At 39.5% G+C, this 12414-nt stretch overlaps 1 protein-coding gene across 13 annotated transcripts in view; it reads right to left on the minus strand.

Annotated features, from left to right (window-relative positions):
• TENM2 (teneurin transmembrane protein 2) overlaps window positions 1–12414 on the minus strand; it is a 625985-nt gene that overhangs the window by 84194 nt on the left and 529377 nt on the right. For all 13 annotated transcript variants that reach the window (XM_027643089.1, XM_027643088.1, XM_027643087.1 and 10 more), the window contains one exon: window positions 954–1148. In XM_027643089.1, the coding sequence (XP_027498890.1) occupies window positions 954–1148 (195 nt within the window). The remainder of the gene's footprint in view (window positions 1–953; window positions 1149–12414) is intronic.

The raw sequence follows: 12414 nt of genomic DNA on the forward strand, positions 1-12414 counted from the left end.
AATACACATGGTGGACAGCTCTGCAACCCATTCAGAATATTCCAGAGAGACTCCTTAGTCCTAAAAGCTTGTCATCCCAGTCCTATCACTTTAGTACTCAAGCTGCTTCTCCTTTTGGAGGATTAATGAACTCTGGAATGTCATCATAACGTAACATGAACTACTACTGCCCTGAGGATGTGCCAAGGAATGCTGAACTGCCTGTTAGCAACTGCCTGGGGAATTATATTCCCTTTTAAAACCATACTAATATACTTCAAAAAGAAAAGCAGTCCAATTTATGTTGTGCATTCTAACAGAAAACACTGTGAACACAACCAGGATTGAGCTTAATCTATGACTACATTTTGCAGGGTTATTTTGTTAAATTTGCTCATTCTACACACACAAGGAATTGGACACTTTAAACCTGGAAAGGTTTTCTGCATTTAAAAGACATTTTTTGTTCATGTATACCTTTCTTAATCCTGTATGATTGCAGCTAACAGGAGTAATTTGCCCTACATTAACTCTGTAAGTCATACAGTTATCTAAGTCCTTCAAATTTGTTTCATGAGCTTCTGTCTTAATAGTGATTGATATGTGTGCTTTGTGTGAAGCTGAAGCTGTACAATTTTGTCTGCCACTGCTCCTTTTTCCTCTGCATTTCACACCTAAATTGTTCAGTAAATACAATCCATAAAAAAAGATTTTTCTCTTCACTCTTCAACAAAGGAATTATTCAGCTTTACTTTGCAGCACTCTTAATGCTGCAAAACAACATATGCAGAAGGCCAGAAGTTTCGTCTGAACTTTGATAAATTGGTAAAATTGTGACTACCCTCTTTTTACAATAATCCGCTACAGCAGTTTCATGCTTAGATTTTTACTCTGTTCTTCCTTTTCCCCCTGCTCATTAAATAATTCCAAAACCCAGAAAACAAACTTACAACACAGAAAATAAACATCCTTACCTTCCTCACAGTTTTCTCCTTTATAGCCCACGGAGCAGACACAGTTCCCTTCGATGCAGGAACCATGACCTCCACACGAGGGATCAATACACTGGCTGATGGGTACATCACATTCTGGACCTTTCCAGCCACTGTAGCATAAGCAGGTGCCTTTGGAATATTGACCATTGCCACTGCACAGAACCGGGCAGGCAGCTGGAAAAGGGAACAAAAGGAAAACAGCATCCAGGGTCATGCACGTATTCCTGTACAAGTGCACTAAAAATCCACTGCCAAATAGTTATACATACACTCAAATATGTTAATTTACTGGGAAAAAAAAATCAAAGGCAATTTGCAGTAGTTCAGTTCTTCATTTCCCAAAGAAATAATTTGATTACTATCTAACAAAGCACGCTTGGGTTGGGCATTCCAAGAATACAACTCCTATTCTTCATAAACTACTGATGGTGTTTGGGATAACTAATGAGGCAGTGTGAACAGATTTGAGCCTGACATTACTCTGCTTTGTTCCTTTAGCTAAAATTCAATTTTCACAGCTAGCAGAACACAAAACCTTCAGTACCCACAACATTTTATTATATAGCATCTTTCTTCTTTCACAACACTTTTTTAATGTAATGTCCTCATACTTTTTTAGATCCTTTGACTTTCAATGCATGAATCTTGAACACAAGCTTTCAGCTACTAGAAATGCCCCTTGCCACCAATATCCCTAGTGAACCTGCTTTCCCCAAATCCCAGAGTGGCAGCTTTTACCCTGTGTGTATTGGCAAGAAAGCACCATTATTAACCCCTATCCCTCACCCTTGTGTTATTAAAGGGGTAAGACACATTCTGAGCAAATAGTCATTAATGCAAATGAAGTGAAGCCTATGAATAATAAAGGTAGTTGGCAGGTCTTGGGTGCCAGGAATCAGATGTTGTACATATGCAGAGCAATGGAAAGAAACAAGTGGTTTATTAAAACCCAGTTGCATATAAATGTTACACTAAGGCCTATTCACACTCCTTTATGCCCATGTCTCCCTTGTAAACATGGCAATCTGTGATCCTCTGCGCCTGTCAAAGACTGGACGTGGTCCCTACCCAGAGAAATGGAAAAAAATAACAGAAGAATAACAGAAAATGGGAGTAATGAAGTGAATCTTGGAGAAAAGGTACAGTTTTGTGCTGTTCTCTCTGACGCAGTTTGATAAAGACAGAAAAGTATTTCCCTGTCTTCTCACCCTTCAAAGCAATTAGAAACTAACACCTAGTTTTACAGTGCCAAAAATATACTCAAAAGCGACTATTAATCATTAAAAGGTCCTAATTCCTTCTTGGCTTCTATTATCCCTTTAACCTGGATGATCAAGAAGAACCCAAGAAATTGATTTCCTACAAAGAAATGTGTAATGGTCCAGTTATCCAACTTCTCCACTGTTCAGTCCTGCAACCCTTATTAATCTTAGCTGTCCCATTGATCTGCTGCAAAAACACATTTCAGGATAGATTTTTTCAGGAATTTTCTTATTTGAAATGGGAAAAAATTGATCAGACAAAAATAAATTCAGATTTCTAACCTGAAATGGTAGCTAAAATTTGGAGTGCTGAGAGTTATTTCAATTAAGACTACAGGTTGACGGGCCACGTATCACGTGTATAATCTTTTTTAGCCTATTTTTTTCTATAGTAAAACAATGAAAAAATCAGTATGCTAGAGTCTGGGGGTTTTTGGTAGTGTTCCTATGTCTCAGAGCCATATTATCCATCCTTTGGTGGCAACAGGACTTCATTCTACTGCAGTCCTGGTGTTCTCTCTCACTGTGAGTCTTGTCCAATTGCCTTCTTACTCACCCCAAAAATGAACACAGATTTGAATAAAATATAATTTCCAGCAGCAACATTTGCATTTCAGATGTGATGTATGTTCACAAGTGCTGTACTGAGTTCAGTGAAAAACATTCATGCTAAAGTTCTACCAGTTTTGCTTTTTGCAGCTGGTTTCAGAGTTAAGTTTACTGAACCAGCTGGATTGAAATACCATACAGACAAATATCCATTATGTCCATACTGCACTCCAGGACAGCCTGCCTTACATCTTTTTTGCATGGCATCATCAAACACCCTTCCATGATATACCACATGTTGAACTAGTAGCAACCTGAATGCTGTGTGACTATTCCTTCTGCCTGCAGGTATCACAGCTGGAGCCTGGCTCAGTTCCCCAGGGTTCACAGCCCTTCACTGCCCAGGTGTGCTGCTCCTCCTGCAGGTCACACAGGTGAGCCAGGAAGAAAGGGATCGACCTGGCACCACTTCCACTTTTCAAGCACAAAGACCTGGGGGGCACAAACAATTCCTCTGTCCACAACTCTCCGTTTCACTGCTATTAAAAGGCTTGTTTGGGCTGACATTGACAGGGTTTCCCAAATCACTGTGAGAACTGCAGTCACTTCTTCCTGCTCTCTTTATTTGCCTGAAAAGGCAGCCTGTCCTGAAGACCTACAGTAATCATGAGTGGCCAGTTCCTTGGTGCCATCTTGCACACCCTGATAGATTGTAGAGACCCTGGCCCTTTATTTGGGCCTCATTTTAACACAAAAATCTCCCTCTCTAGCACAAGGCAATGTGGTGGTTAACCCTGCAGTCCCTCTGTTCAAGTCCCCCCCAGAAGGAAGTAAGATTGTTATTCTCTGCAATAGTTCCAAGCCACTGCAGAGACTCAGAGCTGTCATTATTGATGGTTGCTCAGTGTGGATTCTCCAACTGCACTGGGACACAGTTGCTTTTGCCCATCAAACTCCTCCCCATGCTGTGATAAAGCTGCATAGAAAGAAAATGTCCCAGGAAAGGTAAATGAATCCATAGGCAATATACAGTTTCTTTGGACAAACCTCATCTGTTCAAGTAGTTATAAAGACAAAAAGTTAGAGTCGAATCACAGGCTGGATATAAGTGAGGAATAGCTTTTTTTGTGTTGTTGTTTTACAGGTCAACGTGTCACTCACCACCTAAAAGGACTTCTGTTCTGCAAACTTCTCCTGTGGAGTGGAGTGAAAACTCAAATAAAGAAAAAAACTCTATTTAAACAGCAAAGTTCCTTGTAAGAGGGACTGAGCAGAAATAACTCCATTCCTAAAATAAATTAAAAAAGATAACCAAAACAACAACAACAACAAAAACCCCAACCCAAGCCACTTAGATGTGACCACCCTAGATCTAGAGTGGTCTAGACCTATAAATCTGTGCCAGGCATCTGCTGTAAGATCAATTCTCTGCTTGCTTTGCCCCTAAGTCTCATTAAGCAATGGGCAATTGCAATCCAGCTAAAAGAGATGTATATCTGCTATTTGGAACTTGTCTATGGGAAGGTCATTCTTAGCTCCTACTTTTGATGTGGATTTGCAGGGTTCAACTTCTGGGACACCAGAGACTGGCACAGGAGAAGAAAGATTACTAAATAGTGCTGGGTCTTGAGCTAAAGAACTCCCACAGTAGATTTTTAGTTTTCCCTCACTTTGCTATGGTGCTCCAGGAATTTAAGTAAAGCTGAAAGCCATGTCACAGCTTTTCATTCCTCTCTTCATGCTTTTACCAGGTCAGAGGTCTTGCTACGGTTCATAAATCTATTCAGTCCTTGTGAAGCTTGTCTATGAGTTGAACAGCAATCTGCCTTCAGTGGTTTGCCACTGCAATGTGCATTGCCACGATGTCAGTGACACCAGAACTGACTCGGGACAAAAGAGAGAATCTGTCATTTAACCCTAGGGATGAAGTGAATACAGTTAAGATTAAGACACTTGCAACTTAAAGCCGCAGTTTAATCTACAACCCTCTGCTGGGGTTATCCTACAAACTATGTGAGTGGAATATCACTTTGAGAGTGAGAAAACTGACAGAGAATCTGGGTCAGATTTTGGCATTTCCAAGACTGCCATGTCACTAGGACTGCAGAAGAAACATGTAAGCAAGAATGCAAGCAAGTGTGGGTTATAAGAAGCTGCCTTGTCACTGCTGTAATAAATGGTTCTTCCTTAATCTTTTTGGTATGGGTTTATAGGCTGTTCTGTGTGAGGAAGAGAGAGAATCAAGCTGCTTTTCCACAGAAAACTGGAGCAGGTAGCCAGAAAAAGGTTTGCTACGCCTATTTGCTAGACCATGTTGCTCCAAACCAATCCACTCTAATTTTACACCCAGGCAGCTTCAATTAATGTGGAAACTACTCAAGAATCATCTGGAGTTCTTGTTTAGGACTGTTTATGTTTCCCTATGTGAAGTAGATGGTCCTTGTTCCAGGACAGGTCTGACTGCTCAAAGTCTGTTGAAGGAAGGTGGTTTCTGTAATGGAACAATCAAGTTCCATCTCATTTCTGTGGGGAGATAAGTTGCATATCTTACAGCAGCACTGTCAAAAAGTAGACAGAGATCTTCAGGAGTAGTTATGGCACACTCAAGCAAGTCAGGCACAAGGGTAACCACCCTTAGTGAAGGCTGAATAAGCATAACAGGTATTAACCCTAAATGTGGTTTTGGTGATGTGATTCTGGCCCTTTACTGGTATTTGAACAAAACCAGACTGTTTTTCACACGGGTCTCAGCTGATGAATGGATACTACAGACCCTTGAGCCCTGTAGGCTGCACACATTTAAGAACATCAATTAAGCAGGAAAGACAAGTCAAACATCCCTCTAAAAGTTCTCTCTCTAAAGATTATCTTAGGAGAGTTATTTTGGAGTAATGTTGATATTCCCTGATGCATGAGGAAAGGTGATTTGGTAAGAGCCTGTTACACGTGGATGAGGAGAGGAGATGGCAAGGGGTAATGCCTAAATGGTCTGGCATCAAAAGCCACCAGGTTTCCCAGCTGCAGCCTGTGTGCACACTCCTGTCACCCACCCTTGCAGTATCCACACACACATATTCACCAGGGGTGTTCTTCTAGAGCATGGCAAGAAACCAGTAAAGGATATCTGAGGAGTCAAACTCTTGGAGGCTGTTGCAGAGCTTGGGTTAGTTACCCAGCTGCTTGCTTGAGAGGCCTTCCCCTGCTCCTTGAAGGTCATAAAAGGATGTGAAGGCAGAGTTCTGGCTTGGTTTCTCTTGCTGTAGAGCAAACATTACCCTGGTGCAGAAAGTCCTGTACCACTGGGATCTAGGCTGTCAGTTCTCTACTGCAGACTTTTTTCAGTTCCTCCTCATAAAATAGACAAACTGGTATTCATCTCTTCAAAGCTATTTGAGTGTCTGGGCATAAATATATGCAGACTTGAAAGGTTTTTGAACTTGCACCTACAATGCTTCCCTATCCTGGACCAGGTCACAAGCAATGCCCTTCTATTGCTCTTATTTTGCAGGCAGCTCAGTTTTACACACAAATGTAGATTTTTGAAAACGGCAGAAGAAGATTAGCTTCCTTTTGTTATCTACAGGCTTAGGAGTCCTCCTATGTCACATTTTTTTAATGCATAAACCACAGTATTTTGTAGTGATATCCCATGGTGGGCTGGTGAGGGGAGTCACTGGTCTGGATAGACAAAACTGCAGCAAGGGGTAGTGTTTGAGTAAGAGCCAGAATAGTGTCCATAAGGATTACAAGCCCTAATTTTGCACATAAACAAGTTTCTTCCTATCACAAGCTGGTGTTGAGAAAATGATGAGCTTTACTACCTGTTCACAACGTAAACAGTAGGGAAAATTAGGGCTGAGTGTTCAAATGTGAGTTTAAGACTGAACCAACAGAGCACTTGGACACCATCTAAAGTGCCCTTACATTCTAAGTACTGCTGACTGTTCCATCAACCAGTTTTAACAAGATTATCTGAAAAGTTAGAACTCATGGAAGAACATCTCATGATTGATCACAGAATTAGACAAATTCATGGAGTGAAACTCTACAAAGGCTCCTAAACACAGAGACATCATCTATTGTCAGAAGTCCTAGCTCTAGAACTAAAAGAATTTACTAGAGAAGCAACAGACAATTTTTACCCTTCCTCAACTCTCTGCTGCAGGCCACCATCATAGCTGAAACCCTGGGTGAAATGGAATTTTGGTCTGAGCTTTACCTCATTAATATAATCTCTATACAAACATACACATTCAGAAAAAAAAAACCAACATACTGAAGAGACGCTATTTATACTCCTATGTAAGATATATTCAGCCCTTGTTGAACTGTAGAGACCTAAAAGAAATAAAGATTATTTTTAACTGGAGATGCTCCAGTTAAGGAGGAGGAAGTGAATTTCAGCCACAAAAAATCACTGAACTGACTGGGCAGTTTTGAAATGCTCTTTGGGCAGAGCTGCATGAATTCCCAGTTACATAAGAAGTGAAATACACAACGGCATAATAAAAAATAAAGTTGTTCTTTGTTTTGGTGACCACCAGGAATTGTACTGAAGACAGATAACAGGTCAAACTTCTCACCAATGAACCTTCCCAGGGACTCTTCTGGGTGCAGTTCCTCTAAGGGATGATTAATTCAGACTCTGTAATAGCTCACACTTGGACTTCCTTCTAGCAGAGATTAAGCTGCTACTGCTGAGAGATTATGCGAGGTTTTGCCAGTATAAAAAGAAAATGGATTACTGTTTTTGACAGTCTGATCTGAAGCCTATAAAGGCACTCCAGGTCAGCTCCAAACTGGAGGAGAAATAGAGGAAACATCTAAAACAAATGTAATCTACAGCTGCCTGGTTCCAAACACTTAATGAACATGAGTAGAGCCACATTGTACTGGTGTTTTTCTCTCTTTGGTATTTATGTTGGTGGCATTTAGACTACAAATGTTAATTTCTCTTCAATGGACAAATTAGACTACTAAGTCATCAAGTGTGTTTTACTGATGCTAGAGCTGAATCCTACTACACTTGTCTACCAAAGCCCCAGATAATTTTAGTTTCACTCCAAAAGCTACAGCCAAGTTCCTGTTCTCCTAAGATGAAGTCATACCTACTCATATATGAACAATCTTAATCTAAACGAGTTTAAACCCAAAGGAATTGCAAACATTTGCATTTCAGAAAATCAGCCCAGTTATTAAAAAGTTAATTGCTGTCAACCTGATTCAAAATGTTGGCTCTAGACTTTACACTATTATTATAAACAAGATAGTACTGAAACATCCCTTATTTTTTTGTTACCCATCCCTTCTTACACCAAGTATTTGCCCTTAATTATTACATCTCTTCTTACACCAAGTATTTGCCCATATTTCTAAAAATTATGAGACATACAAATCTCTTATTTGTAGTCTGAAAATGCAATTAATTTGTTTGACAACACTTTCCTTCATATTTTCTTTTTAAACCCATTTTAATCAGTTGGCTGCACATTTCACTACTTGTCTGCATGCCTATTAGCTTTTACTGGAGTTCATTTATGCATATGAAAGCCCGAAATAACTTCTAAGACCACTCCATGGATTTTTACTAGTTTATGCTGGTTTTATGCTACTTTCCTGGTGAGAAGCTGCCCCAACCCTAGCAAACTTAGACTCAAGAAAATCATCCTGGAATGGGAGATTGAACAAATTCAAGGCTCTTTTCTCTCATTTGCTCTTTGTGCCTCACAAACATGCCATCTGCATGGTCAGGAAGAATGGTGCTTGAATTCAGAGGTCACTAACTTCTGTTAGGCTGAAATGTTCTGAGGAACAGCGACAATTAGGAAGACCTACAACATCATTTAGGCTGCTCTAAGGCCTTGTGCTCTTCCAACCAGGGGTCATCTTGTAGAAATCCACCCAGCAGCAGAAGAAGGAATGGCTATGAAAAACTGTCACTGACATTGGATGCTTTAAGAATTACTTCATGAAACTGAAGTTTAGGTGTGAACACACAACTAATTTAAATGATTTAACAGTAGTGGGATCCTATCCTTGCAGGTATCAGGTCAGTACTAAGAGGGAATGTACAGTCTTTCCCAACAGCCATGTTCTGCTGTCCCTGCTTAAGATGCCCAAGCCCAGCCTTCCCAAGCTCTCCTCTCCTCTGCCAAACTGCACATTAGCAAGTCAGGAAGAGACTCACGGAAGAATTTCCAGAAGGACAAAAAACCCATCAGGTGTGTCAAATCTCTGACATTCAGAAACCATTTGGGGAAAGCAGCACACGCTGACTTAAGCACTAAAGTATGGATGCTTTAATTAATCCGGGGTGAATTTAATTGCTTTAGTTAAGTGGAAATTGGGTTAAAAATGATGCAGAGCATGCTGGGGTGTGTTAAAAACATGACATATGAGTTGGATGAATCGATAAATTAAAAGCGCACAGATGTTTTAATTAAACCCAGGAAACTTAACGAAGACCACTAGAGACTTTTAAGCCTATGATTAATTCAATTCATTTAAAATACCTGTAGAGATATGGGGATGCCTCCATTTTGGGAGGCAAGAAGTTCTCGATCAATAAGTACTTAAGCTGTTCTACAAAAAAAATGGCAACATTTTTAATAGAAGTGGCTGAACAGCATTTATTGCACAATGAATATTTACATTCTTCTGAACGCTCAGCAAACTTTTGCCTTGGTAAAAATTTGTCAGAAATATTTTTCCTCACTGCCTTCAGGGTGAGCCTATCTGTCAAAAAAGACAACACTTACTGTTCCTTTCTCTACTATTGTACAAAGTACCTATTTCCATTAGATAATTGCTTAGCTTAACAACTGCTACAAAAATCTATGTAAGAATTATAAACATGTCTTCCCACGCTATCTAGCACCAATTTCCAGAACCACAGCAAATTTTTCAAATGATCTCTTTGATGCTGGTCACTTGGTACAAGAAAATTTTGCTTGATGAATTGACCCTTGTAATATTTTCCAATAACCATAACAATGCAGTCAGTAAGAACAGGGAAAATCAAAACTAAGGAAATATCAGATACATTGGAACTATTTTAATAGTGGATTGAAAGGACTGAAGCCCCATTACTGCTTTTGTGAAGATGAGCTTAGACAATCTCACTAAACATTAAGAAAGATCTTAGTTCTCTAAAGACAGGGAAGCACAGCAGGGGGAGAGAAAAAGACCACTGTGCTGCCTCACTGGTAAAGCCACAGCTGAACATAAAATGATTTTTAAGTGGCATAAAACAAACTAAACATTGGAGACAGAGAGGAAAAAAAGGACATTTGAGTGCACTGGACACTTGATATCAAGTTCTGCCAGGAGTCAAATGTCTGGAGGACTTTCTCCTGTCAGTACATTCTGGATTCAACACTTGGTCACAGCCTGTTTGTTTCCCCCTCCACTATTGCAGCAGCTCTGCAGCTCTCACTGCCCATGTTAAAGGGGAGTCTGTAGTTCTCTGTGCATGACACTAAAGTGATTTGCAAACGGTGGATTGATTTGCAGCCAATCCAGTCTGGGTCCTCCCCATCTCCTACACTGTTAGAGAGCAGCACAGTTCAATCTCTTTTTCACATGCATCAGTGCATTCAAGGAAATAGAAGTTTCCCTGCACTGCTCCTGGTTTACCACAGAAGAATGTGACTGATCAGTTTACCACATATTTTATGCCTTTGAAAAGAAAGGAAACAAACAAACAGACAAACAAACTCTTTTTCTGTGCGAACTAGTAACACAGAATCAGAGCTGTGAAATTCCTGCCTTGAATATAAGCAGTGAAGTTGACACAAGACCGTGCAGAGAAACAAGTTTTACTTTCTAGCAACAGATGGAAACAAACAGATGTTGAAATCAGCTACCGTCACAGACAAGCATGTAGATCTTCATTTGTATCTTGATAACTTCATCACCAGAAAAACTGAGGAGGAAGGGAAAACTAAACTATTTCAGAGTTTTCAGTTGCTGTCTCAGTGGAAAGAACCAGTGAGAAATCAGAGATGATGTTCCAAGCTCACAAAAAGCAGCAGTAAGGACAAAAAGCAAACAGCAGAATTATCCTTCCAAACACACGTGAGGATTCACAACAGAGAAGCACTAACAGCATGAAGTCACTTGTGCTTCCATAAAAAGGAGGAAAAAAAGTGAGATATTTCTTCCAATACTTTTAGTAAAATTTTACACCTTTCCCAGTGAATGCTGTAAAAACTATTGCTTCTCTGGTAATGGTTCAGCTCTGGCTAAACATCAGTGCAGTAGATGCAAGATTACACCCACAGGCTGCAGTTTGGGGTATTAAAAACCTAAGCTGGTTTGGTCTCATCTGAGTTACTACTATTTACCTTATTAAATTTACCAGAAAAGATTTAAATCATAACATGTTGAACTTCACAGTTCCACATCAGCTGCAGATATTTAAACATTTTTCTACATTTGAGTTAGAGATTTTTTTGTTTGTTTGAGAAAGTGAAGGGGGATGACAGCTAACTGAATTTAATCTCAGCTGAACAGGGGCTAAATATAGACAAATATCTAAATTACAGGTTCAAACCTAGACATAACGTAGGTATGAAAAAAATCATGCATGCTGAAATATGAAGCTATGATTCAGGGCTGTTTCTGTTTTTCAGGGATGGCAAATGTCTAAGGATCTTTTAAACAGCTGTATTTCTATGACATGATTTACAATACTACTTAATCATAGCTGCTTCAATGACATTTACCATCAACACAAGGACTCCAGGATGATCCCAACACAACTGTAAAGGCAAACTCTTAGAACTTAATGAAATAACAAACACCAGTACAAGTCCAGGGAGACAAAGCAACCTGAAAAAAAAATGTAGATTGCAACACAATTAAATAAGCCAACCAATTAAACACAAAAACAAATTACAAAGCACACAGCACAGCGAGCACAATTCAGCTCAGCAGAGTATAGTCAGAGCAGAGAGATTCTTGGCCACCAATGGAAGTATCTGAAAGGAAATAAGATTTTTGGCTTGCCAGAACTAAGCTGCACAATGGCCTGTGTCCTGCATGCATTTGTATGCATGTCCACTTCCTTGCTGCACTGGGAACCTTCTGAAATATTCTACTTAATGGAACGCCATTGAAACAGAAAATATTTGTGCAAATAGATGTGTTTGTGCTGCACATATATAAGAAGAGAAGAAAGATAAAACAAGTGAAGTAACTGATAATACAGCAGTCTTCAAAGCAGCTGTGAGAGATCAAATGAATGCACCCAGTTTTCAATGAGTATGAAAATATTATATAATACTGTTGAAGAAAAATCCATTAGTAAGATTTTATTGTGTTTCGATGTGCTTTCCATCTTGGACATAAGTAAACTTTTTAATCATATTAAGCCAGTAAAATTTAGTTCCAGTTCAGCTACAGGACTGCCCATGGCTCTAAATTGGTCTATAAATTTTTACATGTAGGGTAGTGAATGATCAGATAAAAATGCCTGAGTGTTCACTGAAATCAGAGATTCCTTACATGTCCATTTTTTATCTATCATGTTTTGTCCATCAGTGGCATTAGCAACTTCTCGCAGTTATTATCTTCTTCCTTCATTATTGAACTCCTCAGTATTCCCCATTTTTTCTTAATCCTTTTAG

The sequence above is a fragment of the Corapipo altera genome, unplaced genomic scaffold, assembly GCF_003945725.1.
Source record: "Corapipo altera isolate COAL_440 unplaced genomic scaffold, ASM394572v1 75, whole genome shotgun sequence".
In the NCBI taxonomy this organism is placed as follows: domain Eukaryota; kingdom Metazoa; phylum Chordata; class Aves; order Passeriformes; family Pipridae; genus Corapipo; species Corapipo altera.